Source organism: Mus caroli, unplaced genomic scaffold, assembly GCF_978045245.1.
Source record: "Mus caroli unplaced genomic scaffold, Mus_caroli_1 scaffold_8, whole genome shotgun sequence".
NCBI classification, from domain to species: domain Eukaryota; kingdom Metazoa; phylum Chordata; class Mammalia; order Rodentia; family Muridae; genus Mus; species Mus caroli.
The window spans coordinates 26,969,810-26,992,785 of record NW_028227263.1 but is presented as its reverse complement, the minus strand read 5'-3'; the positions used below and the strand labels follow the sequence as shown (position 1 = coordinate 26,992,785).

The 22,976-nt window shown below is 46.5% G+C and overlaps 1 protein-coding gene across 1 annotated transcript in view; it reads left to right on the top strand.

Annotated features, from left to right (window-relative positions):
• Positions 1-22,976, top strand: part of Iqck (IQ motif containing K) — a 116,289-nt gene that overhangs the window by 47,077 nt on the left and 46,236 nt on the right. Inside the window, exon 7 of the mRNA XM_021166501.3 lies at positions 12,880-12,964. Coding sequence (XP_021022160.1) covers positions 12,880-12,964 — 85 coding nt within the window. The remainder of the gene's footprint in view (positions 1-12,879; positions 12,965-22,976) is intronic.

The following is a 22,976-nucleotide window of genomic DNA, read 5'->3' as shown; positions in this document are numbered from 1 at the left end:
TGCTAATGAAAATGTCTTTTTTTTTTTTTTTCCGAGACAGGGTTTCTCTGTATAGCCCTGGCTGTCCTGGAACTCACTTTGTAGACTAGGCTGGCCTCCAACTCAGAAATCCTCCTGCCTCTGCCTCCCAAGTGCTGGGATTAAAGGCGTAAGCCACCATGCCAGGCATTAATGAAAATGTCTTAAAGATCAGAGACCTTATTGGGCATGGTGACTCATGCCTTTGATCTAGCACATGGGAGGCAGAAGCTGACAACCCTTCAGGAATTTGAGGCCAGCCTAGTCTACACTGAGTCCCAGGCCATCCTGGACCACATGCTGAGACGCTGTCTAAAAGAGATGGAGGTGGGTGCTGAGAGATAGCTCAGTGACTAAGAGCACTTGCAGAGGACTCCGCTGCCATTCCAAGTACCCCCATGATGGTCCAAAAACATCTGTACCTCTAGTTCCAAGGGTACCCAGTGCTTACTCTGACCTCTGAAGGCACTGGGTACACTAACTTACATGCAGCAAATCAGCCATACACATATGAAGAACCTGAAAAACAAGATACAAGACCTTTGCTCCTTGAGCATCCTTGTAAACCTCTAGTCACTCACTGCCATGGAATCTTCAGGTGGCCTCAGGAGAAGCGACAGCCATCGCTGCAGTTGGAGACACAGAGCTCTGGCTTCTGCTGGCATTTGTATTCCATTATCTTTCCAGGAGATGCCCAGGAATGCAATAAAAATGAAATCTAGTTCACACCATGTAGCAAATATCTGTGGAGCTTCTACCTGCCATGGCACGGAGGGCTTGGTGCTGAGGAAACCGGAAATGAACAAATGAGGGCTTGAAGCGCTAGAGCAGGAGGCACGTTTACAAGCAGCTGTAGTTTGTGTAGTGAGCGTTGTAATTCGAGTGTTAACAAAGCGCTAAAGGGAAGCTGCTAGGCAGGAGACCCTTCCTGGGCCTGGAGCCAGCTGGGTTGGGTCCAGACTTAGATTTGAGAACTTAGGCGCTGCGTTCTTCCAGGGTACCTTGGAGCAGGAAGAGCCAGAGAAGCAAGCAGGAACATGAGGACGGGAACTGGGGAACAACCTCTAGCCCAGGTTTTTGATCCTCAGCGGTGTGGGGAGCTATGCTGTGCGTTGTGATGTTGGCAGTATTGTTGCCCTTTCCCTACTAGACACCCCCAACCCATATAGTTTAAATATTTCAGAACATCTGCAGACAGATGAATGTCTCAGTTGAGACCCTCTAATCTAATCCTGTGGTTTTCTCCCTGGGTTTCATTTTAAAATCATCTGCAAACCAGGGCTGGAGAGATGGCTCAGCCAGTAGAGGCTGGGCTCACAACCAAAAATATAAAATCTTGTACAAACCAGGCAGAGTGGTGTGTGGCTTTAATTCCAGCACTTAGGAAGCATTGGGCCTCTGTGAGTTTGAGGCCAGACTGGTCTAGATAGCAAGATCCAGGACAGCCAAGGCTATATACTGAGACCTTGTCTCAAAAAACAAGAAAAAAAAAAATTAAACCATCTGTAGAACTTTCCCTCAAGACCCGTTAAATCCAAATTTCCAGGATGTCCTGAACATTATTTTATTTTCATTTTTGTTTTAAAAAGCATTCTGTATGTTCAGTTTATTGTGGTTTCTATTTAGACAGACTCTTATTATGTAGCCTAGGCTGGCCTCAAACTTTCAGTTCTCCTGCCTCAGCTTTCTGAGTACTGAAATGAAAGGCGCATGGCAGTCTAGATTCCCGAGTAGTCTTAGGGTACAGTCAGGTGTGAATTCTTTGTTAGATAGACATCACCCTGCATCTGGGTGATCATCACAAGTCTGACCAAGGAGCCACTCTGCCGGATGCTTTCTTGAATATGCGCGATCCCCTCTAACCTTTCCACAGCTCTTGCATATAGATGCTAAAACTGGGAAGTTGAAAATAAAGGAATTGAGTCTTGGGGAATTATGGTGGTCACTGGACTTCTTCCCCACGCATACGGCCTGCTGCCAGCCAGCCATCCTCTTATAGACAATGGCAAGATCAGAATAACAGGCAGTGCAGAATGGAATTGTTCCCCGTCCCGTTCTTAGCCTTCTCTGCCTAAAAGGTTCTTAACCTTTTCCACCCTCCTCACAGAGCCCGGCCCCAGCCTCCTGCAAGGAAGGTTGCTGTGGCCTGTGCTGTGAGATAGACTCATGGGTCCTGGGGCACATTGGCTGTTCTGGCCACAGCCACATTTCTAAGAAGGAACTGAAACACAAGGTGATTAAGTTTTGCTCAGGGTGCTAAGTCAGCAGCAGAGGTGGGACTTGAACGCAGGCAGCCCACCTCCAGTCAGTCCCATCAAGAGCACATTCACACTGCACTGCCTCACCCGCCAACTGACCTTAATGGTAACTAGTGAGATGGGAAGAAAACGGACCTCGTGCGGATGGGATACATGCATTTGGGTAATTTAAGGGATTTGAAGTGGGTATTTTGAGTAAATGAGAGTTTCCTTTCCTGGCTCACCTTTAGTAAACAACCTGTGAGAGATGCAATGCTAACTATGTCTGCTGACACTTACTGCCTGCTGTAAGCCTGTCTACCAGCCTGGAAGGGAGCCAGCGACTTTGTGAGTCTGGATCTTATTTTAATGTCAAGGTCTAGCCGCCTACAGCTCAGTGCCACTGTCATGTGAGATTACAGCTGAGTTGGAAGTGGTTGTCACGGGTGGCTTCCTAGTGACTGTCCTGCAAGTGATCCCTCTCCCACCAGGTTCTCCTGTCATCCTCTCTCCCCATCCTCAGTTTAGCGGACTCTGTATTCTGTCTAGTCCTCCATAGCTACCTTTCCCCTGCCTCTCTTTGTTTTTTATATAACTACATTTTTGTATAGTCTAATATATTGACAGTCTTTAAAAATGATCTTCTGCACATAAACTTGAAAGTAGAGTGTTTATCATGCATAAAATGTGTGTCTTTATGAGGTTGATGATGCAGGGAAAGGAAACGTTCCATGTTAAGGACTGGTGTGGGATTAAATCACTCAAGACCTGTCTTAGTTAGGGTTTTACTGCCGTTACCAGATACCATGACCAAGGCAACTCTTATAAGGACAACAATAAATTGGGGCTGGCTTATAGGTTCAGAGGTTCCGTCTGTTATCAAGGCAGAAGCATTGGAGCATTCAGGCAGTCATGATGCAGCAGGAACTGAGAGTTCTACATCTTTTTCTGAGGGCTGCTCGTGGAAGACTGACTTCCAGGCAGCTAGGAGTAGGGTCTTAAAGCTCATGCCCAGAGTGACACACCTACTCCAGCAAGGCCACACACACTCCAAAAAAGGCCACTCCTCCAAATAGTGCCACTCTCTGGGTCAAACATATACAAACCATCACAAGACCTAAGGATTCTTTCAGAAAAATGACGCTTCACTTAAACATGGGTGACGTTGATTTTTCTCCAAGCGAAGAGTTACTTTAAGAATGCAGAGCAGGCATGAGGCTGAGCTCAGTTGGTAGAGTGCTTGCCTAGTATGCATGAAGGATGCACTTATAGATCCAGTCCCCAGCACTGCATAGACAGGGTGTGATGTGCATGGCTAACATCTCAGTACTCCAGAGGTGGAGGCAGGAGGGTGAGAAATGCAGACTCCTTGGTTACTCCATATCTACATAGCAGGTCTCAAAAGAAGGCTGCAAAACAAAGGGCTATTTATGTCTTTTCTTTTTGCTGTTTTCTCACTTCTAGTGGATGATTATGATTTTTCTGTAGTTATAATACAACATAAATTATATTAAAACACAAGGCTTCTCTGCTTTGATTTTCTTGCTTCTGGGCACTTAACTTCCCATATTTCTCACTAGTGAGCTAGCGTTCGCTCTTCTGAGGATGGGGCTGGGCTGTCTGACAGCTGGAATCCCTGCCTACTATGCTTGCTACCTAAGCCGTTCAGTCTGACATAATCTCAAGACTTTTCATCAGGAGAGACTTTTCTTTCCACTAGAGTTAGATCTTTGCTTTGTTTTTGTAGCTCTGGAGATCAAACCCAGGGCCTTAGGCATGCTAGATAAGCGCTCTGCCAATGAGCTACAGCCCTAGGCCTAGGTATGGGTCTCTTGAGTGACAATTCTTGAGTTGCTAAAAGCAATAAGATAATAAAATTGTGTCTGATAGAAAGCAGGCCTGAGAGCTGGCAAGAGTCTGAGTACTGACTGACTGACTGACTGACTGACTGACATGCTTGCTTATTATCTGGCTATGTGGAAAGCCAATGCTTTCTTTTGAAGTTAAATGAGCACCCTTTCTTTCCACACCCTTTTTCCCTTCAGCCATTTTAAGTTCAATTTCTGGTACTTGTAGATGAAAGCACCTTGATTGATATGTTCTCTTTCATGGTATTGCCACAGATCCAGCAGTACTCTGTGGTAGTCAGCTTTCTCTAGGTGCTGCCACAGTAACAAATAGCCCCCCATTTCGGTGTTGTACACCACAGGTTTACTGTTCACTCTTTCATGCTGGATGCTTGCCATGTGGGCTCTGTTCTAAATTTCATTTCATCTTAGGACCTCGGGGGAAGGAGCCTCACAGAGGAAGGAAACAATGGCTGAGCCATGCAGTGACAAACACTACTGATCACACCCTCCTTGCTAATGCAAGTCACAAGGCCAAGTCCATCCTCAGTGTAAGGAGTGACCCCAGCTTCCGGGGAGGAGCCAAAAGCCATGCAGGGATGCCCAGATCCTCTCCAGGAAAAGGGTGACACTGGGGAACAGCACTGAGGTCCACTGTGGACTGGAGTGTGAGAGGGGCCTCTTCCCTGCCTCTCAGTGGGTGTATCTTCTGCTGGCCTTACCCTTATCAGAACCCAGCACCCTCCTCTTCAAGCATATAGCATAAAGCCCTAATTCAACCAGGCAATCAGAGGCAAAACAATTATCAGAATAGGAAACATTACGATTTTTTTCTTTAGCCCTGAGATTCAATCAGTGTCATTAGGAAAAAAGAAATAGCAAATTGAGCTAGGAACAAAAGGGTCCGCTGCCCTTCTGGTCTCATGTCTCAGGGGAGAAGGCTCGTGAAAGACATCATTAAAACTGATGCCTTCAGTGAAGCCACTGTTGTGTTAAAAAAGAAAAGGTTGCTTTGGGTAAAGTGTGTTTTTCAGCCAAATTCTATCTTTGGACAAAATAAATAAAAAAGAAGAAACCCCATCATACTTTGATGATTAAAGGTATCTTATGACCACAAACTGAGGTGAAAACAGAATTGTCTCTGTGGCATCTGAGGACAAGTCCCAGCGGCACGACCGTCTCTGCAGTGGAGTTGACAGAGGGACCAGGAGCACTGGAGCTTTCAAGGTGGCCCAGGAAGCTCGCACACTTGCTTCTGGTGTTCATAATGCATGCTGGCTGCGCAGAAATTTTGTGGTCATGTCCTCTTGTTAGGAAAAAAAAAGCCTTTCAATTAATTTTGTCTTACAGAGAATATATTTCTGTCTCTGTCATCACCAAGGCCGAAGTCTCAGGGGACAGTCTGCCATCTTCGCTCCTTGCTGTTTCATTTGTTTTCTGAGGGAGGCAGAAAGTGAAGCGGCTTCAGGGGTTTGGGCCCCATTGATTTGTGTAAGTCCTCAGCGTGGACTCCTGTCACTGGCAGTTGGATGCACAGGTGGCCGCTTTTCTAGGACACATGGCACCATTTCCCCTCCTTCTTCCTGTTGCTTGAGGATCTTGTCAGCATGAGCCAGCATGGCAGACACATCTGGGCTCCATGTCACCACCATTTACCGGATGAATGATGTATTGATTGCCGCTGGCTGCTTCAGAGTTACTATAAACGCAGTAGCTTAAAATCATACACATCTCTTTTATGAATTTGGAGGACCCAGTTGCCACATCAGTTCAGTGCCTTCTAGGAGCTAAGGGAAGAATCTTGTCCTGATGTCCCAGCCTCTGCAGGTCAATCCTTTGCTTGCATCTCTTACTTCTCCCAGGACCTCACCTTCCTTCCTTCTCCTAAGTGGCTGTAGCATTGGGCCTTTTGGGTAGTTGGGATCATCTCCCGCATCAAGGTCTTGAGCTCTGCATCTGCAGTTCCTTGTGCTATGAGAGGAATTACATTCCAGGGTCTGGGGATTCAATGTAGAGATCTCTTTTGGTGGTGTTGTTTTACGAGACAGGTTTCTCTGTGTAGCCTGGCTGTCCTGGAACTCCATCAGTAGACCAGGCTGGTCTTGAACTCACAGAGATCCACCTGCCCCTGCCTCCCAGGTACTGTGATTAAAGGAGAGTGCCACCACTGCCTGGCTTTGATGTAGAGATCTCAAGGGCACAGTGTTGGTAAGCTTTCCAGGACTGTAAGGACTGTTAGAGGCTTCTAAAGGGAGAAGCTTCACTTTGGTTCACACTATACCTTCCAGTTCGTGAACATTTGGCCTGTTGCTTTCAGCCTGTCCTTAAGCAGGGTTTCATAGAGGAATGTGTAGCTGAGCAAAACCACTCATCTCAAAGACAGACTATTACATGACCTCTCTTATATGTGGAATCTGGGTCTAAATACACATAAATAGACCACACACGTACGTACATGGCATGTGCCTTAGTTTCTTGTTTATGTGATAAAATCTCCTGACAAAAGCAAAAAAGTTGATAATTTTCTGGAGGGATACAGTCCATCATGATTATTGTGACACTATTTTGTGATACTCATCCCTGGGGCAATGTGAGCAAACATCTGCTCACCACAGGCAACTGATGACAGATGAGAAAGTAAATGTGTTAGTGGAGGTGATAGCTACATGGAGGCCTTGGTGTGCAAACACCTCTCTGGGCTTGATATAACTATTGCTGACTTAAGTCAGCAGCTGGAACATTCCATGGGAAACCATTGGGGACTCTTGGGAGCAGAGCTATTGACGTCCCCTTGTGGAGGTGGAAACTAGCAGGGCTCATGAAGTTCTGAGATACCCTCCCCAGTGTTACATGTGAGGTTAAAACAATGGGCTGCTTCATCAGTGCAGCCTTTCATGAGTCACCCAGGCTGGGGCGGGACCTTCTGTCGGTGTAGCTGCCTTCCAGTCACCCACGCTCCTGTAAATAACCCTACTAAACCAATGCGTTCATCCAGCTTGACTAATGGGATTCTTTCTTTGGTCTGCTGATGCTCCTACTGGCCTACTGTCTCTAGGATAAGTCATGTGACAGGCTGATATTACCGAATCCCTCTTCCATCTGGGAAGACCCCTTTAGTACTTTTAGTCAAATTCTGAGACTTACTGCATTCTGGCTTTGAAATTGTGTGCGTGTGATGCTATGTATGTATGGTGTGTGTATATATATGTGTGTGTGTGTGTGTGTGTGTGTGTTTGTGTGGGTACATGTGTGCTATAGTGCAGAGGTCAAAAGACAACTATGTTACTGGTCCTCATTTTCCACCTTAGTTGAGGACAAGATCTCTTGGTTGGTTGCTACCATGTATGCCAGGCCAGCTGGCCTGAGTGTTTCCAGGGATTCTCGTCTTTTCCCATCTTACCATAGAACACTGGAATTACATTGTATGCCACTGTGCTCAGATTTACATGGGCACAGTGTAAAGTCTTTCTGGATGAATGGCAAGTGGTTTACCTACTGAGCCATCTCCCCAGACCTCATTCTGTTTATTAAATGGTCTCGCTTCTCTCCTGGGCTTCATCCTGTTTAATTTGACATTCTAAGTCTCCAGTCTCTTAGTGGATATAAAACTTACCTTTCCTCTCTTGCCCCAGCTCTTGCCTCAACTTGTCCATAATTCAGGGACCTAGAATGGAGAAGTGAGAGGTTAGCTTTCTCTAATCTCTGTCTAATTATGAGTCTGGCAGTGGCTCTGGCGGGGTCTGTAGTGCTTATGGTGGACTTGGTCACAGTGGCAGCGCGGAGGGCTTCCTGTCATGTGACAGATGTGTAATAATGCTGAAGCACCCTTTGCACTGTGGCTCCTTTAAGTGGCAGTAGCTGACCAACCAAGGTAGTTCTAACTACATGCACCTCATTTAAAAGCACATGTATTACAGTAGCATCAGCTTTTCTTTCTAATATTTTCGTACCTTTATTCTAATATAAGTGGCCCACTGTAATCCTTTATAATGAATCTATGTTTTTAAAAATAATATTCTGGGTAAGAATAGAAGTTGACAGGTAGAAAGGGGTCCAAGGCATTTTAAATAGAAAAGTGAAGATCCGGCTGGAGTGCAGTTCATTGGGAGAACATCTTTAACAAGCATAAGGCTGGAGGTTCCATCCTTAGTGACGTCAGCACTCTTCTGATAGCTTAGAGGGGGTTGGAAGGGATGAGCCTGATACCCTCCCACACACCCTGACCTGACCTCCCACACACCCTGACCTGAGCCCACCCTTAGAAGTATGAATGGGTGGTCAGTTAAGTCTCCCTAAGTCACATTAGAAAAATCATATAGTTAGTTACAAATTAGCTAAATAACATCACAATTGGGTGTATTTTACGAAAAAAAAAATCAACTCTCTCAGTCTTGGTCTTGAAGGAGCTGTTCAGTAGGCTGCTTTCTGGGCTCCCAGCATCAGGGATGAGGTTGACTGAGCAGCCCAACTGTGTGTCTAACCAGGGCAGTGACTCAGCTGATGAGGAATCACTGCTTGTTGACTGAGGGGGCAAAAGCCAAACACAGCCCACTAATGAGGAATTCTAAATGTACTGGAAGGCCACACTTAGGATTCTGCCTGGATCTTTAGTGAAATTCCTCCTGTCGCAGCATACTGGGTCTTCAGGGATTATAGGAGATCCAGTCCTTTCAGTGGCTGTCATTCCTAATCAAGACTATGAGGGGGCTGGAGAGATGGCTCTGTCTATAACATGCTTGTTGTGCAAGCATGAGGACCTAAGTTCAGATCTCCAGTACCCAGGTAAAAAGCTAAGTACATTTATACACGCCTGGGAGACCAGTACTGTGGAGGTGTGGACAGAGCTCCAGGTATTCATTGCCAGACAGCCAAGTAGAATCAGTGGGCTGCAGGTTTTTTTGTTTGTTTGTTTGGTTGGTTTGTTTTGTTTTTGTGGAGTCCAATTAAGGAAGACAGCTGGCATCCACCTCTGCCTTCTACACATACCCACAATAGTGCACCCCTTGGCCCAGAATGTAAGTACCCAGTAAAGAGTGTAGGAGAGTAAGGTAGTTAATGTAGAGGGCCACGTCCCTAGCCAGATGCAGTAGGTGGATGGCATCCAATTCTAGGCCATTAAAAGACTTTACGATGATTGATGGAAGCTTGGCCCGTGCCATCTTTGGAAATAGATCTCTATCTGGATCATTCTTGCTTTTATGTTCCAAGAAAACAGCTCATCTTTCACCTAATGAAAGGAGGATAAATTAATCTAAAATCTAATGTTCAATACCAGATAAGCTTTTTTTCTTTCTACCTGACTCTGACATTCTTACACCTGGGTAGAGAAATGGATGAGGGCAACGTTCCTAGATCTTTTTAGTGTACGTCTGTGAGTGTATGCATGCCTGGGCATGTGCACACACAGGTGCATGTACCTGTGCACATGAGGACAGGAAGAGAATGCCAGACCCCACCCCCAAGAGATTGGCTCAGGACAATGGGCTTGATGAGATGATGGGACTTGAACTGTGTTTTTGTGATTGTGCAATAAACAGTCCTGACCACGGAGCCATCTCTCTGACCCTGGTCTCACCGCTCAGTTCTAAGCATGCAGGATCTTCTTTCTGCCCACAAACCTTTTACTTCCCAGCCAAAAGGGGGTGGAATCAGAAAGCACATGAATACATTTTTAAATCTACAACACACACACACACACACACACACACACACACACACACACACTGACAGGAAAACTAGTTTCTGTTCCTCTTAAGATTACAGCACTGATTCTTAGGGTGCAAAAACATTTAACTCCTAGTTAAGAGAAAAAGGGGGCAGTCAGGCTGGTCACTGTTGCTAATAAGGCAAGTCGTCTTGGAGACACTCCGTGATAGATAGAATGTCTTCACTGGGAATGCCAGCCCCAGTCCTGAGGGGCCTCTCTGCAGCAGCCTCCTCCTGTGATTGACACATTCATCTCTTTTGCCCCTAGGGTCCTGGTGATGAGGCTGGCCCCTTTATTTTTATCTGACCTGAGGCCAGCTGCACTGATTCCAGGACAGGGAAGGGCCTGGCTCGGCATCTGTCCCTTCAAGCTGGCCTGCTGAAGCAAATAATTCCCAGGCGCTTCTCTGCAAGAGCAGATCCTTTTCATTCAGCCTGATACACGCTGGCTCTCTTGCACTTATTCTTGTTAGGCAATGAGACAGGACTGTATTATTTAGCCATGAAAGCCAGAGACATCACTAAAGGTCGCCTCATGTTACTGCCTCACAAGCCTATTAGACATCTCATTTTGCCTTTTGCACATGTCATTGAGATGCAAAATGGCTCCAGGTCTCATTACTGGCTCAGGCCCTTTGCTGGGCTGTGCTGGCCCCAGTGTCCTCAGCTTTGCAGGTGTTCCTTCCTCTGGTCCCTGAAGGAACACTGTCGCTGTGTCATTCGCCATATCAGAACTGAGAAGCACACCTAGAGCAAGGAAGATCTCCCCTGAAAAGAAGACCCCATCAAACCTCCCTTTAGATGCTGGCCACAGAGGCTGCTTTGTTAAAGCATTCTCAGGTAGGACTTTCCTCAGGTAGGACTTTCCTCAGGAAATCAGGATAGATGGCAATCTCCTACATTGTCACTGTAAGGTCAAGGGAGGAGTGTGTTTTGTGATTAAGGCTTCCCTTCCCTATTTTTTTTTTAACTCCTAGGCAAATGGCCATGTTCTCTTCTGTTTGTTATCCAACAGCTGCTAGACTCCCTACTTCCACGTTAGCTGCTCTTCCCTTCTCTGGTCACTCTTCTGGACAGCTTGCATTCTAGGTAGGAAGTAGTCAGTGTCCTTGAATGAGTTCCCTTTGTTATATCCCCTGCCTCCTCCTCGTCGTCATCATCGTCCTCCTCCCCCTCTTCTTCCTCTCCTTCCTCTTCCTCTCCTTCTTCCTCTTCTTCCTCCTTCTCCTCCCCTCTTCTTCCTTCTCTTCCTCCTCCTACCCCTTCCTCTTCTTCCTCCCCTTCCTCTCCTTCCTCCTCTTCCTCTCCTTCCTCTTCTCCTTCCTCCTCTTCCTCTCCCTCCTCTTCCTCTTCTTTTTCCTTCCTCTTCCTATTCTTCCTCCTCCTCTTCCTCCTCTTCTTCATGCCTTTCAGCCTCTTCAGCCCCAAACACAAGATCACAGCAGCCCCTTGTTCCAGTTGTGAGCATTTCATGAAGCCATGTGCCACATAGCATGTAGCCCCCAGCCAGGCTGTGTTGGGGGTTCAGTCTGAAGTGTACCCACCAGTTCATATGTGACGATTGAATCCCACTCATGTGGTGCTGTTCGGAAGGCTTTGGAACCTTAGGAGTTGGGCTTGGCTAGTTAGAGTAGGTTACTGGGGAGCGACTTGGAAAGTCACACTTGCCCCTGGCTTCATTCTAGTTTTCTGTTTCCTGGACAGCTTCAATGTGAGGGCTCTCCACCACACACTCACATGGCTGTGGACTTCACCTTGAAGAACTGAAATCCCTCTGGAACCATGAGCCAAAATTGGCCCTCCCTCCCTTAAATAGTTTCTATAGGATATCTGATCACAGTGGCCTGCCTTCATGGGTATTGAGTGCCTACTGCCTGCCTGTCTTGTCCCAAGTTCTATTACCGAGAGAAGCCAACATGACAGCAGGCTGTGCTCCCGTGGCTTTAGCACACAGACTGGTTTCCAAATTGGGCCAAGGATTAGGAAGAATAATAGCTAGACCCCAACCTAATCAAAGGATGTTTTAAATAACATTTGGGTGGAACTCAGAAGGGGCCTAAGTGTATGTAAACCAGGAGAAAATTGTGTCTGACCTTGACCAGCCCTCAGGCATACTGGAGCAAATTAAAGAAAAATGACCTCATCAGATGTGCCCCCATGCCGTGGCACAGGGCTGAGTGAGCAGATCACAGGCTGGGATGTAAGGCCCTGCAACTCCTCTGCTGGGTACCCTTGAGAAGAGAGCACCATGTACCACTGTCCTGGTACTCTAGAGATTTGGAAGCACTCTTTCAGAGGAGCTGAAAGGCCAGGTTTGTTGGAACTTGGGAACAAGCCTGGTTAGGTTGGGACCAGAAGGTGCTCAGTAAATAGCAACAGGTATTAGTGCATTTCACTGTTATTCTCTAAGATCACTGCCACCATTCCAAGGTCTCCTTTGAAATGCCAAGGTCTCTAGAAGCCACTTGATTTTAACTAGTGAGGGCAGCCACTGCAGGGGCGTGAGGTGGCAGTATGACACCACTGATTTCTAACATATGGACAATGGAAGAACAGGTGGGCAAGACACCGAATGTGGCAAGCGGGGCACTCCAGGGGCAGAGCATTGCAGCCAGGAGAGCAGCTATTAGGCAAGAAGAGGCAAAACCAGAAGCAACAAACAAACTAAAGACTGTCTGATGGAGCTTAAAGTGGAAAGTGAACATCAGGGGAAGGTTCAATTTAAGATCCTGTTTCAAAAAACAGTGGACTATTACAAGGGCAGATACTGGATGTCAGCCTCTGTCTTCCACTTGTGGACACAAAGGCACACATGCACAGATATAATATACCACATACACATACACACACACATACACAGATGGGTGTAGGGATTATAATTTTTAAAAATTTCAGATCTTAACAAGAAATGCTAACTCAAGCGTACACTTTTCCATCAAAAATGACATTTTTGCCCTCTAAGAATGGGGATAGACAAGGCCCTTAATCAAGAAAACCATTACATTGTCAAAGGCATTGGCAGGATGAAGGATGGATTCTCACAGGCCTATGACCATTTTATTGCTTTTCAGCCCGCGGCCACCAATTCCACTCTCCCTGCTACTGACAGAAGAAGAAGCAGCAGTCAGGATCCAGGCCTTCTGGAGAGCCTATCTGGTAAGGGCCACCTTTTACTATGACATTAAACATCATGGGGACTTGTGACATGGTGGACTAGGGAGAAAACAGATGTATCAGAAGTTGAATGTTGTCACTCACATACAGACCCCAGAGATAGGACTCTGCAAAACAGTGGAATTTGGATTTTTAAAAAATCAAAACTTATTTTGCAATTATCATATAAGACACATTTGAGGGTTGGGGCGATGGCTCAGTTGTGAAAGTGCCTGCTATATAAGCTGATGTTCTGAGGCCATATGCACAGAATCTATGTAAAAAGCTAGGTAGGGTGGCCCGTGCCTGTGATCCCAGCCTGGACTGGGGTGGTAAGAGGTAGATTTCTGAAGGTCATAGGCCATTCAGTCCAGCTTAATGGATGAGATTCATTGTTAGTGAGAAGCCTGTTTTCCAAAATCAAAAGAAGGAGAAGGAAGAAGAAAGAAGAAGAAGGAGAAGGAGGAGGAGGAGGAGGAGGAGGAGGAGGAGGAGGAAGAAGAAGAAGAAGAAGAAGAAGAAGAAGGAGGAGGAGGAGGAGGAGGAGGAGGAGGAGGAGGAGAAGGAGAAGGAGAAGGAGAAGGAAGGAAGAAGAAAGAAGGCGGGGAGGAAGAGGAGGAGGATTAAGAAGGAGAAAAGAAGAGGAGGAGGAGGAAGAGGAGGAAGAAGGGAAGAGGAGGAAGAGGAAGAGAGAGGAGGAGGAGGTTGGGGTAATCACTGTAATTGCAGTACTTGGGAGACAGAGCCAGGAGGACCACAAGTTTAAGCAAGACAAGTTGGGGCTGGAAAGAGATTGGGGGATGCAGGGAGGGAGACCCTGCCTCAAAAAATCAAACAAACAAAAAAGCAAAAGGCAGTATTTCATGTACTCAGAGAGGAAAACCCATTGTTTAGAAAAGACAGTTTCACAGCCCTTGCACCAACAGTGTCCCAGCCCTTGCACCAATAGTGTCCCAGCCAGTGTCCTTGCCATCATTTGGGTATCCTGTTCGGCACACTTGAAACCTTAACATATGGAATGGCCCTATCACTTTGCCTAGAGAAAATCCCCTTTTCTTTTGTAACTGGTCTCTTCCAAACCATTTTCCTATTTGAGACATTGAGATTATGTCAAGATTTCCATGATTGCAGTCAGCATTGTGACACCTGTGGGTAGCCATGTTTGCAACGTTTGATGGCCACTGGACGGAGGTCATGGAGCTTCATCACTGCAGTAGGACCTGTCTAAGACAGAGCCTTAGGAGGAGTTTGGCCCAGCCATGAGGGCTCATGCAATTCCTGTTCTGAAGAGACTGACTTCACCCCAGTACAGTGTCCTCAAGCTCCATTCACGTGTGTGTGTATACAGGGAGGCTAGAGGCCAGAGTCAGCTGTCTTCCTCCATTGCTCTCCACTTTTGAGACAAAGTCTGTCCCTGAACCTGCAGCTCACCATTGGCTAGACTAACTGCAAGCTCCAGGGATCCTCCTGCCTCTGTCTCCCCAGCTCTGGGATTATAGGTGTGCGAGTCATCATGATGAGCTTTTTATGTGGGTGCCGGGAACTCAGGTACTCCTGCTTGTGCAACAAGCATTTCCCCACTTGAGCTATCTCCTCATCCCTCTTCTAACTATCTCTGAGTTCAGCTAAACCAAGATCCTTCAGGAGGGCAGTTTCTGTCACTCACAACCTAGAGTCCCAACATCACAGTTCTCAGTTTAAGAAAGATGTTCAGATGCTGCCAGTTGCACATGAAGAAGGACCGTGGCACAAAATAAAAACCTGGCTTCTACTCCTGGAGAGTGAGCATTAGTTTGTCCCAGGGAGAGCCTGACCATGGCTGCTGAGGGCCAGCAAAGCTTACTAAACTGTTCTCTCTCGTGCATGTACTCTCATTCTTTTCTCTTTCCTGAAACGGTCTCACGTAGCCCAGGATGGTCTCAAACTCTTTATGTAGTTGAGGATGTGAATGGCTCAAATCTCTTGTCTTCACTCGTGGGTGCTGGGATTGCAGGCATGTCTCAACATACCTGACTTTGTATGAAGCTGGAGACCAAAGCTAAGGCTTCTTGAATACTAGGCAGGCACTCTACCAACTAAGCTATGTATGGCTACCACACTATCTACTTTTTTTTGTTTTTGTTTTTTTTTTGGTGTTTTCCAGACAGGGTTTCTCTGTATAGCCCTGGCTGTCCTTGAACTCACTTTGTAGACCAGGCTGGCCTCGAACTCAGAAATCTGCCTGCCTCTGCCTCCCAAGTGCTGGGATTAAAGGCGTGCGCCACCACTGCCCAGCATGATCTACTTTTAAAAAGCATTTCTACATTTATTTGTTTATTGCAAGTGTGAATGTGTGTGTGTGAGTATGCACATGTACTTTTGTGTGCACATATGTGCCATAGAGTCTGTGTGGTGGCCAGAGGACAATATTTAGGAGTTATTTTGTTCTTTTCACCTTGTGGGTTCTGGGAATGGATCTGAAGTCATTGGCTTGGTTAATGTTAGTGTTAATGATATGCACCAATTATGGAAAATCTAAATGATGTCAGTCACTCAGTATTTAGCCTCCTAGAATTTTTTTATTCTTATGGGAAATTTTATTTTGCTGTTCAGAGTTAGGTGTGCTAAATACTCTGCCCATGCTGTCCTCTTACCAGCAGATTACTTTCCTTGTCTACACACGAAGACCCCACCCCACAAACATTGATCGTTCTATGATGTGCATCTGTGTTTTATTTCTGTGAATAACTTGAATTGCAATCTGCTGAACTGTAAGCCATTCATTCTATTTTTGTCTACTTTGTAAGTTTCAGTTTTATGTAAAATATCCTTGCTCATGTGTCTACACACTTGTCTGATATTTGTCTGCAAGGTTAATTGCTGGTGGTGGATGGAGTGCGTAACTTAAGGATCTTTTATTGTTAAGTTACCCTAGAGAGGCTAGAGTCTAACCACCAAACATGTAAACCACTATACATGCTTACTAGCAGTGTGTAGCAACTGTGCCTCATGTTTTGATGGCTCAGTGGAAGGAGGAAGGCAGAGATGGGAAGGAAGCCGGAAGCATGCCTGGGACAGTGGAGTCCTAAGGACATCATGCTGAAGAATATAGGAGAGTGGGTCCTTACTGTGTGTAGGCTGTGCACTGGACAACTCTCAGAGGTTATCACTCAGCTCCACACACTGCTGACCTCTGAGGCTTTGAGAAGTTTGGAAATGGGGGGTTTGAGTGGCTGTTTGTTCCACTGTTCTTTCCTTAACCTCACTGACTTTGGCAGCCCCTAACTCTAGGTTTATGACCCCCTCTTTCCTCAATAGCTGGGGGCCTGCTGAGGGAGGGGAAGGCCATCTTTGTGTGATCTAGAAGTGACACTTTAGTCCAGAATCTGGATTTTCTTCCTGAAGCTATATATAGGATCTTAGATTCAATAAGGTGTCTGCACAGCTAATACTCAGTGGTGGAGAGGCCATGAAATAAACACTGGGCATTTAGTCAACGCAGAAGCATTCAAACACCAGAGTGGTAAGTGACATTAGCTCACTCGCCACTGACCCCAGCCCCAGTGCTATATTGGCATTATGCATTCTTGGAATCTTATAAATGAGTAACTGAATCCTCAAATCATCTTCAAGAATGAATAACAAATGAGTTTGGTCCATTTGATTAGCCCTCCTCTGTGATTGACGCAGGCACATAACCATGAGCTTCTGTGGGGCATTGCTCATGCATCAAGATCCTTGACCTTAGCAGCTGCCCTCATTAATCTTCCAGAGATGGCAGCTGGGAAGAGCGTGGGGTAGCATTTGGGTGGTATGCATTTACTCTGTGTGTGTGTCTGAGAGAGGAGGGGAGAGAAAGAGGCGGAGATTCATTTTATCAAAGGCATGCGTGACCCAGCTCTTCTGCAAGCTTTGCAATGAGAGAAACTGAAGGGGCTCTTGAGATAACAGCCCCCATGCAGGCTGGACTCCAGATATGAATTTCAGGTTTATCTGAGAGTCCTGCAGGGAAGATGGAATCTCCAACAGCTGATATCTGTCAGCAGATGTACAGATCCTGTGGCCCAAAGTCAGACGTGGGACCTTGCAGAAGGAATGCTAAACATAGGGAGGCATGGGTGCTTGCATCAGGTTACAACGGGTCCCCTCTGGCTGGTGTGTGGCTACTTCTCTGGAGCTTCAGTGGCTGGTTGTGCTCTTTGTGCCTTGAAGAGCAGCTTTGGCCCCAGCTTGCTGGTGAGATTTAGTTCCTAGGATGGGCTTCCCCTCAGTGAATCCACTGGCCCTTTGCAGACTACTGGGCATGGTTTTGGTGCATATGGCTAGCACACACCTCGTCCCCGACCCCACCTGCCGACTCATCAATAGATGTCTTTCTTTAGGTCATCACATACATAGTTGTTGAAATCACATTGTCTGAGTTTTTATAGATAGCCATGATAACATTAGCTATAATGTTGTTGTGGTTGTTGGTTCTAATTTCCTTAATATGGCCCACCCTGCCTGTTCTGGAGCTCTGGGACTACCTGCATGGACCACCACACCTGACTTTGTTGTTGATGAGGACCTGGGAATGTATCCCACAGTCATTAGCTCAGCAGCAGGGTTCAGTCCCTAGAATTTCAGGGTTGGAAGAAGATCACCTGTTGGGTGGAGAAGTTGTCTGGACAGTAAAGCTAACCTGTCAGCACTATGGACAGCGGTACAGATGGATTTTAAATTATTAATCTACTTATCTTTAGTCTGGGTCTTGAAGCTCCCACACCCACTTTATCCAGTGCTGGGGATGAAGCCCAGGGCTTTCCCACATGGTAGGAAGCGCTCTACTAATGGGGCTTCAGCCCAGCCCTTGTCTTTAGTTTAAATAAATAATTAGTTAATTAATTAATTATGTTTTTTTGAGACAACATTTCTCTTTGTGTAGTCTGACTGTCCTAGAACTAGCACTGTAGACCAGGCTGGCCTCAAGCTCACAGGAGAGCCGCCTGCCTCTGCCTCCCAAGTGCTGGGATTAGAGGCATGTGCCACCACCACCCAGCCCATTTTTATTTTTTAAATTAAAAACTTACTTTTCATGCTTTTGTGAATGTGTACAAGTGTATGTGTATGGGCACACACCACAACTGCCATGGGAGTCATGTGGAGGTCAGAAGACAACTTGTGGGAGCTGACTCTCTGTTTCTGCTGTATAGGTCTCAGTGACACACTTGGCTTGCTGGGCATGGTGGCAGGTGTCACTACCTGCTGAGCCATCTCACCAGTCCCTTGTTTTAATTTTTTAAGACAGAATCTCACTTTGTAACCCAAACAGGCCTCAAATGTGTACGTTTTCCTGGTTGGCCTCCTGAGTGCCAGGATTGCGCCATGTCACCATGTGTGGCCAAAATTTATGTTTTGAACATTTTATAACATATTTCCAAGTTAAGGCTATCTAAATAAGTCTCACTGAACAAGTGAAAGAAAATTCTGGGAAACGTGGAGAGATACAGGAAGGCGCAGATACAAGATGCTTCTGTTGGCGGCAGCAGTTCCAGGGGTGGCCTTTCTGCAGCCCACGCAGATGGAGGCCTCACCCCTTCACTGCTTGTGGCTTCTTTTATTGTTCCACGTGAGAAACCTACACTGAGGGGCTTTTCAAGAATGGAACTGGGGGTGGGGTATGAAAAGCTCTCAATACCATGAGGACCCAGAAGATGTTGTGAAGAGAACGATAATATCAAGACTAGGTGTTCATGGTCATTGGTGGGCATGGAGGTACTTCCTCTGAATTGAAACACTCCCTCTTGGCAGGAGGAGGGAGGCTCCAGAGACTCACTATGGCCTCTTCTTGAGTCTGGATGAGTAAGCGAAAGGCCCAGTAGGTAAAGTCCCTGCCAGGCAAGCACAATGACCTAAGTTCAGAGCCCTGGCACCCATGTAAGAAGGTAGGCACTGAACATAATGCATACATACATGAAATCCCAAAGCTAGGGATGTGGAGCTCTCTGGCCAGCCTGACCAAACCCATGAGTTCCAGGTTCAGTGAGATGGGTGGACATTGATGGAGAAAGATACCTGATGTTGCCTTCTGGCTGGTCTTCCCACCTACATATATGCATGCACACACACACAATGTGGACATCTCTGTTCCTGGACAATAAACACCCTTCTAGGTGTATCTTTTCCATCTTTGCTCATGTGAACATTCACATATGTAATTCTGCTGTTTATAAGTTAAAAAACAAAAACAAAACCAAAAACAAACAAACAAACAAAAAACACTTGTGCTGCAAGCCTGGAATCTACAGTGGAAGGAGAACCAGTTCCCAAAGTTGTCCTCTTACCTCCTTGTGTGGGTTCTGTGCCCACCTTCCCCAACATGCAGACACATACTACACACACACACACACACACACACGCTCATGCAAACACATTTAAAAGTTGTACTTCTTTACCTGAGTATGTATGTGCTCATTCTAGACATTTGCAGCCTGCCTCTTCGTTCAGTCCAGAGGTGCCTTTACACAGCAGAGCACATCTGTTCTGAGCCATGTTTTTTTTTGTTGATTGAATCAGGGTTTTACTTGACAGCTCAGGCTGGCCTAGAACTCTTGATCATCCACCTCCACGCCTCATTTATACTGGTGCTGGGAATTGAACCCCTGACTTTATGCGTGCTAGAGCAGTGCTCTGCCTGCTGAGCCACATTCCAGCCCTCCTCCTGCCTTCTCTTGGTTGCCTGACTTCTCTATATTTCCGGTCTGCTTTGGAGCTTTCTGGAGCTTCCTTCCCTTCTAGAGAGGGTGTCCCTGGTGCAGCTGCGTCAGGGAGGGCCTGGCGCATTTCCTCCCTTTGTGTTGCTTTTCAGCTTCTCTCCCTCTTCTTTCCTCTGGGGACAGTAACATAGCTAGGTGAACCCATGTCACAAAAACAGCACTTCCGTTCTCATGCAGGGGCCCAGGTGAGGGCAGATAGCAGCTGACTCAGGGGTGGTAGGAAACAGCTTTGTGTGAGTCACACTTATCTGGCCAGTTGGCTGTGTGATGCCTAGAATACCTATTTAAGACGATTTTTTTTTTATTTTATAATTGCTTTGAAGTTATTTGAAGTTACTCTACATTTAATTTTTCTAACTAATTGAAACTGGTACAGCAGAGCAGTTTAGCAAGCAGACTCTACAGTTAGATGCTTCATTCACTAATAACCATCCTTAGTAGGGAGGCAGCTGTGCTTTAAACACTACGTGTCCTTTGGGAAATAAGGCAAGATCCCTGCTTGCACTAGGTTGTCAATCAGTGCAAACAAGTAGGTAATAGAGTATGAAGAAATGAACCTTGTGTAGTGGTGTATACTTGTAATCCCAGCACTTGGAAGAGTGAGACCAGGGGCTTACTGAGAGTTAAGGGCCATGCCATGAATCCTAGCACTTTGAAGGTTATCCTCAGCTACTTGGGGAGTTCCAGGACAGCCTAAGACACAACACAGCCTGACTTTAACAGGGGAGAAGGGTGCTAGGGTAATAGCTTAGTTAGTAAAGTCATTATTGTGCATGCATGAGGATCTACGCTCAAGCCATAAAACTCGTGGCAAAAGGGCTGGGGGTGGTGAGACCCTCCACTTGTAATCTTAGCACTCAGGAAGTGGAGACAGATAGATGGGCTCTCTCTTTGGTCACCCTCTGTATCCTGCTTGAATGAGTTCCAAGACAGGGAGAGATCCTGACTCAAAAAGCAAGCAAAACAAAAAACAAAAATCAAACTGGGTGTGGTGGCACACACCTTTAATCCCAGCACTTGGGAGGCAGAGGCAGGCAGATTTCTGAGTTCAAGGCCAGCCTGGTCTACAAAGTGAGTTCCAGGACAGCCAGAGCTACACAGAGAAACCCTGTCTTGAAAAACCAAAAACAAACAAACAAACAAAAATCAAAACAAGAACCCAGGAGGTTGTCCTCTCTACTTGACTCTGTATACAAGTACACATATATGTGCATGAACACACACACACACGAAATACAGTAGAGATGCATGCTTGGGGTATAGTTCAATGATAGTGCACATGTCTAGTATGCTCAATGCCATGGGTTTCATCTTTAGCACCCTGACCTCCCCCCACCAAAAAATGTATCAACTATTGTCAAAATAATACCACTTAATGAACCATCCCAGCCCCATCAGCCTACAGTGTGAGTTTCATCTCACACGCGTGGTAATCAGGCAGATTGCAACGAATTTAGACTGCCACATAAACTCTAGAGATTATGTTCTATTCAGGTTTGTTCTAGAGCCTTCTGAGATCAGCAGTTTGCTAGGGGCATGTGCTTTTCAGAGCAGAGTTTGCAAGCCTCAGAGCAGATGAACAAAACATGCACCACGTGACCTGGCTAGCTTTATGTCAACTTGATATAAGCTAGCATCATCTGAAAGGAAGGAACCTCAATTGAGCAAAATGTCTCCCTAAGATCAGCTGTAGAACATTTTCTTAATTAGTGATTAATAGGGGAGGGCCCAGCCCATTGTGGGTGGGGACATCCCTGGGCTGGTGACCCTGGGTTTATTAAGAAAGGTGACTGAGCAAGCTGGTAAGCAGCATCCCTCCATGAGCTCTGCATCAGCTCCTGCTTCCAGGTTCCCAGCACTGCTTGACTTCTTGTCCTGACTCCCTTCGATGATCAACAGTGGTGTGGAAGTGAAAGCCAGATAAACCCTTTCCTCCCCGACTCGCTCTAGGCATGGTGCTCCATTGCAGCATTAGTAATTAAGACTAAGATACCAAGGGTCTCAGGGCCTAGGCTCATCTCAAGGCCAAACCTAACATCTAGGAGGCAATCACAGCCCTGCTGAGTAGTTACCCTGCTGCAAATAAGTACCACAAGACAGAAGAGAGTAAATGAGAGGGCCAGAGAACAAGGGAGGTGACTCCTGCAGGTCACAGGATGGTTGAGGAGGCCACTCTGAGAGGCTGTATGAGAGGGCCAGAGAACAAGGGAGGTGACTTCTGCAGGTGACAGGATGGTTGAGGAGGCCACTCTGAGAGGCTGTATGAGAGGGCCAGAGAACAAGGGAGGTGACTTCTGCAGGTGACAGGATGGTTGAGGAGGCCACTCTGAGAGGCTGTAGTTTGAGCAGAGACCCAAAGCAAGCTTGAAGCACAAACAGGTGGAAGGTGCTAGATGTATTTGAAGGTCAGTGTAGGTTATGTGAGTGAGCCAGGACACGTGATCCAGATAATGAAGAATTATTCAAAGAACAGACCCCAAGTACCAACTGTCGATAGGCTGATGGAACTTGGGGTTTTATGATTTGGGTAGGGGGGTCACATGATCTCACTGACTTCTTGAGGAGAGTGGCAGCCTCCAGATGCAGTGGCTCCCCAAATCCCTGGTCTCCAGGATTTGCATATGTGCTGTGCACATGGTCGTGGTGTGCATCCATGCAGAGGCCTGCTTCACAAGTGTCATTTCCCAGGCAGCATCCACCATGTATTTTAAGACATGATTTCTCACTGACCTGGAACTAGCCACACAGGCTAGGCTGGCTGCCCTGAAAACTCAGAGACCCTCTTGTCTCTGCCTCTCCAGCACTGGGGGCATAAGTGCTTGGAATGGAACTGGGGTTCTTACCATTTGAGCCATCTTCCCAGCCCACACCTCCTAGGATCCACATTTCTACAGAGACCTTTCCCATATTAGACCACAGAAGGTATGTGTGACCCTTATAGTTCCACAGAAATATCTTTGAATCTTGGCAGTGGTGACACATGCCTTTAATCCTAGCACTCAGGAGGCAAGCAGATCTCTTGAACTTGGTGCCACCCTGGTCTACAGAGTGAGTTCCAGGCCAGCCAGGGCTACACAAAGAAACTCTGTCTTGAAAAACATATAAGAAGAACAACAGCAGCATCAGCAACAGCAGCAGCAACCACTTCATAGTGCCCACTATTATTTCTGTGGGAGAAAGGGAGAAGCCATGTGATGATGTTGTGTTCTTGATATCAGCTTGTAGTCTATGCCAGTGGTGTCTTTACCTGGGGCTGATCGAAAGGCAGGGAGCCTTAAGCA